General features: G+C 59.9%; 1 protein-coding gene across 1 annotated transcript in view; it reads right to left on the reverse strand.

Annotated features, from left to right (window-relative positions):
- Window positions 1-219: 219 nt before the first annotated feature.
- DNPEP (aspartyl aminopeptidase) overlaps window positions 220-4,049 on the reverse strand; it is a gene marked incomplete at its 5' end in the record, with an annotated part of 4,066 nt that continues 236 nt past the window's right edge. The window contains 10 exons of the mRNA XM_010024603.1: window positions 220-315; window positions 639-806; window positions 1,040-1,141; window positions 1,507-1,546; window positions 1,696-1,856; window positions 2,131-2,214; window positions 2,565-2,642; window positions 2,870-2,977; window positions 3,446-3,530; window positions 3,887-4,017. Coding sequence (XP_010022905.1) covers window positions 265-315; window positions 639-806; window positions 1,040-1,141; window positions 1,507-1,546; window positions 1,696-1,856; window positions 2,131-2,214; window positions 2,565-2,642; window positions 2,870-2,977; window positions 3,446-3,530; window positions 3,887-4,017 — 1,008 coding nt within the window. The remainder of the gene's footprint in view (window positions 316-638; window positions 807-1,039; window positions 1,142-1,506; window positions 1,547-1,695; window positions 1,857-2,130; window positions 2,215-2,564; window positions 2,643-2,869; window positions 2,978-3,445; window positions 3,531-3,886; window positions 4,018-4,049) is intronic.

A 4,049-nucleotide genomic window follows, 5' to 3' on the forward strand; every position in this document is an offset into this window, starting at 1 on the left:
CTCCCCTGGGGAGGGGGGCAGCCCCAGCACTGCAGGAGCCATCCTCCCCCTGGCTCTCCTAGGGGAAGCAGTGCCGTGTTCTGCCTGTTCACTGGGACCCCCGGTGCCCCCACCCAACACGGTGCTGGGGAGGACAGAAGTGGGAGCTGTGGGTGTACCCAGGAGACCCATGTGCATCACTCCCAGCCCCAGCTGCACTGAGACCACTTGCTGATGAGGCAGAGAAGCTTTAATGGCCCGCCGCTCCCTCTCTCCCTGCTGTGCTCAGTCAACCACCAGGCTGCTGCTGACCGCCGGCAGGAGCTCGAAGAAGCCCTGGAAGGAGATAAGCTGTCAGGGTGGGCTGGGCAGGGCAGGGTGGGGTTGGGGGACAAGCAGCAGCTCCCTGCCAGGTTACACACACACAAGGCATCACAGCAGGCAGCTACGCACAGAGATCAAGACCACGTCGCCATAGAAACCTATCGCTGACTCAAGGCTAGTGCCGGTTGCTATAGAAACCATTTGAGGATGGCAGCCGTCAGGGAGGGCTGAGATGGCTGGGCTCAGCCCCAAGGTGGGGGCTGGATGAGGACATTGGGATGTGAAAGGTGTGGAGCAGCAGGGCTTCAGTGCAGGACAGGGAACACGGGGCTCACCTTGAAGAGGGTGATGCTCTGGAGCACACCCGAGGTACAGCACATCTCCCGGATGGAATGCATGGCGAGCTGCGGGCAGCCAATGTCCAGCACGCGCAGCCCCAGACGAGACGCCAAGATGGGGCCGATGGTGGTGCCGCAGGGTGTGTCATTGCGCACCATGAACTCCTGCACGGGGACATGGCCTCAGCAGCTCCCCACACTGCCCACAGCCTCCCCCAGGCCTGAACGGAGACAGCCTGGCACAGGGAAGCAGCACCACCCCCAAGCAAGTGTACAAAATGCCCCAGAGATGGGACATGCTCCCAGAGCAGTGGAGACAGACAGGGTAACTGAAGCCAGGAGCAGTGCTGTGGCCCAAGCTAGTAACATCCACAGAGGGCTTGCCCAGCCCCGCTCACCTGCAGAGGGACACCCACACGGGTGGCGATGTCCCGGATGATGGCTTCAGTGACAGCAGTGGAGGCGTAGCGCTGGTTGCTGTTCACTTTGATGACGGGGCCCTGCACAAGGGAAGGCACCGCAGGCCTGCGATTGGCACCGGGGATAGTCGATGGCTCTGGAAACACCTGTCTGTGCGCAAGCAGCGCTATCCTGCCCCAATCCAGTAGCCCGTTCTCCCCTCCCTGGGTGACCCATGGGGGATAGGGACTAGCTCAGACCAGGGAAGGGCTTCAGGGCCAAGGTTGTGGTCCCAAGTGATTAACACCAGGCATGGCCAAATTGTGCCATAGGACAAACATCTCCTGTTTGAGTGCCACTGAGTGGCACACCAAGGCTGTGCTCCAGGGAGTGGCTGAGCATTTCACAGCACTGCAGGACAGACAGACAATGCCCAGCCCAGCCCAGCGCAGAGGTTTGCCCACACCTTGTGGAAAGCTGGACGATGATTCTCCTCATGCTTGTCCCTGCAAAACAGAAGCAGAAGTTTTGTGCTACAGATCTCCCTCCCTGCCGCAACAAGGAGTCCTGTCTGTATCCCTAGGGAATGACAGGACAGGCTCCCCCAGCTGGCAGGACAGACTGCCACAGCTCGCCGCAGTGCTCAGGTACTCACACGTAGTTAGGGTGCACAGCGTGAGCCATATCAGCACTGATCATGTAGGACTTTGCCACAGCCTCCTCGAAGGCTGTCAGGTTCTGCGGTGACGCTGAGATCCGGCGCAGCACCAGCTCTGTCAGCAGGGACTCTGCACCCTGTGCACTCTCTGACCCTACCTGCCAAGGACCACCATGAGAACAGCACAATCCCCCAGCACCCCAGGGCCAGCCGAGTGACAGGGACCTCCCCAAAGCCAGCAGAGCAGCTTCCAACCACACCAGTGCTTCCCACACCCTGCCTGGGCTGTGCTTCATGGCGGGGGTAAGCAAACACCCATCCTTGCCCCACTGGGGCCTGGGATCTATCTCATGCTAGACATGACTAGGGAAGAGCAAAGAACATGAAGCTCCCCTGCTGTGCCAGTCATCCACTGCTGTGCTCCTCACTCACCTCCTCATTGTCGTAGAGTGCAATGAGACGCACGTTGGGCTCCTGCGAAAGGGAGGAGGGTGCTGCACATGAGTCAATCAAGGCCTGCAGGAGTATAGGAGAAAGAACACCAGCTTGAGCGCCATCCTATCCCTGGAAGCTCAGCACTGAGCAGGAACTTCCCCAGAAGAGCCCAAAGCACCAAGGAAAGGAGCTTTGGGCACACACATTAGCCAGCAAGAGCAGGAGTCTCCGCTGGAAGCTGCTGGGAGCCCCACACACCCAGCAAAGCGGGCAGTCCCCAGTCCCAACCCAGACCCTTCAACAAGCCAGACCCACCCCACAGGAACACACCTCCTTGCAGTGCCTCAGGGTGGCTCATGGCCCTGATAAGCCAAGCCATGGTGCACAGAGGCCACACTGCAGCCTCCAGTGTCTTCTGCCCTCATGCTCACCTGCAGGGCGCAGTAGCAGCTGTGCAGGTTGTCCAGGCGTGGGGAGAAGATGAACTCGTCAAAGGCACCACCCAGTGTCTGCAGGCAGAGAGCCAGGAGAAACAGGGCTGAGTCACCAAAAAGTACCTGCCGCTGGGTCCCAATACCAGTCCCCTCCTCTCTGCCCCCCCGGAGCTGCCTCCTCTCATTCCACTCAGCTCCCAGCCCTGGAATGCTCCGGGCAGAGGAAGTGTGCCAGGCAAAACCTGTGCAGTGCCAGCCCTTAGGCTACATGCAGGCAGAGCAAGGCTCCTGCCCTTACTCACCGCTGGCTGCGTATCTGCGAGGCATAGTTCCAGCTCCACAATCTGCTCTGGTTTCACCCCCAGCTGGGGGCAGAGCAGGGACAGCAGGACAGGGCTGTGCCGCTCTGCCTGGGAAGAAAGCGGAGCCGCAGGTAGGGCAGGCAGTGGATGGCTGGGGAAACTCCCTGCTTCCCCTGGCAGAGCTGTCCCACACCCCACTAAGGTTGGCCCGGTCCTCCCTCCTACTAACATGTCTCATGGTCAAGCCCCCATCTCATATAGGATAGCAGGGCCATTGGCAAGGCACAAGAAGGGGCTCTCTGCCTCCTGTACAATTCCCCTTCCCTGTCCTGCCTCCCCAGGAAGTCTGTGACAGCCTTATGGGGGCTGCACCCCATAAAGTTGCAAACCAGGGTGGGAAGGGATTGATGGCTGAGCAGATGAGTCAAGTACCCAACTCTGGGGCAAAGTGGAAGTTTACCAGCAGTCTATGGGGAGAAGGGGAACCTGCCAGCAGGTCCATGAGGACTAGAAATCAAAGGTGACAAGTGCGAGGTCCTAGCAAGCACCCCTGCCAGTCCTTGGCACCCAACTCACCTGGGCCGCAGCATCACAAGGTGTGGCCTCCATGAGGACCTCCTTTTTCAGCTCCTCCTGCACAGCAGTGGCCAGAATGGGAACCCTGTGGGGCAACAGTGCTGTTAGCTCCCATGGCTTTGGTCACCTCTCCTGCTTGGGTCACACACAACCAACACTTCTGGTGGTGCTTGCCTTGCTCCTCCAGGGAGCGACTGCCACACCAAACAGAGCAAGGACACAGAACGTTTCAGGCACATATCTGTTGTGCCACCTCAGGACACCCCAGTGTCCCTTCCCAAGTCCCAGGCTTGGAAGCACCTCCTGGGAGAACTCTATGGGGCTTAGAAAAGCCATTGCAGACCTCCCCACTGTGACAAGCAGCTGCCAAAGGGAGAGAGCTGAGGCTAGGCACTACTCCAGCTGGGTCGCAGCCCTCCCAAGGGCTGAGCCAGGCCTTACAGGTGGTGCTCGGTGTTGGGCCCGAAGTTCTCATTGATGCTGCGCTGCAGATGGATGGCCAGGTGGGGAATGCGGAGGACAGGCCGCTCCACACATACCAGGCGGTGCTCCAGGCGCCCTGTGACCGGGTCCTGAAATACAAGGAGGGTGGCTGGAGCCAGGC

Source organism: Nestor notabilis, unplaced genomic scaffold, assembly GCF_000696875.1.
Source record: "Nestor notabilis isolate BGI_N333 unplaced genomic scaffold, ASM69687v1 scaffold28411, whole genome shotgun sequence".
NCBI lineage: Eukaryota > Metazoa > Chordata > Aves > Psittaciformes > Psittacidae > Nestor > Nestor notabilis.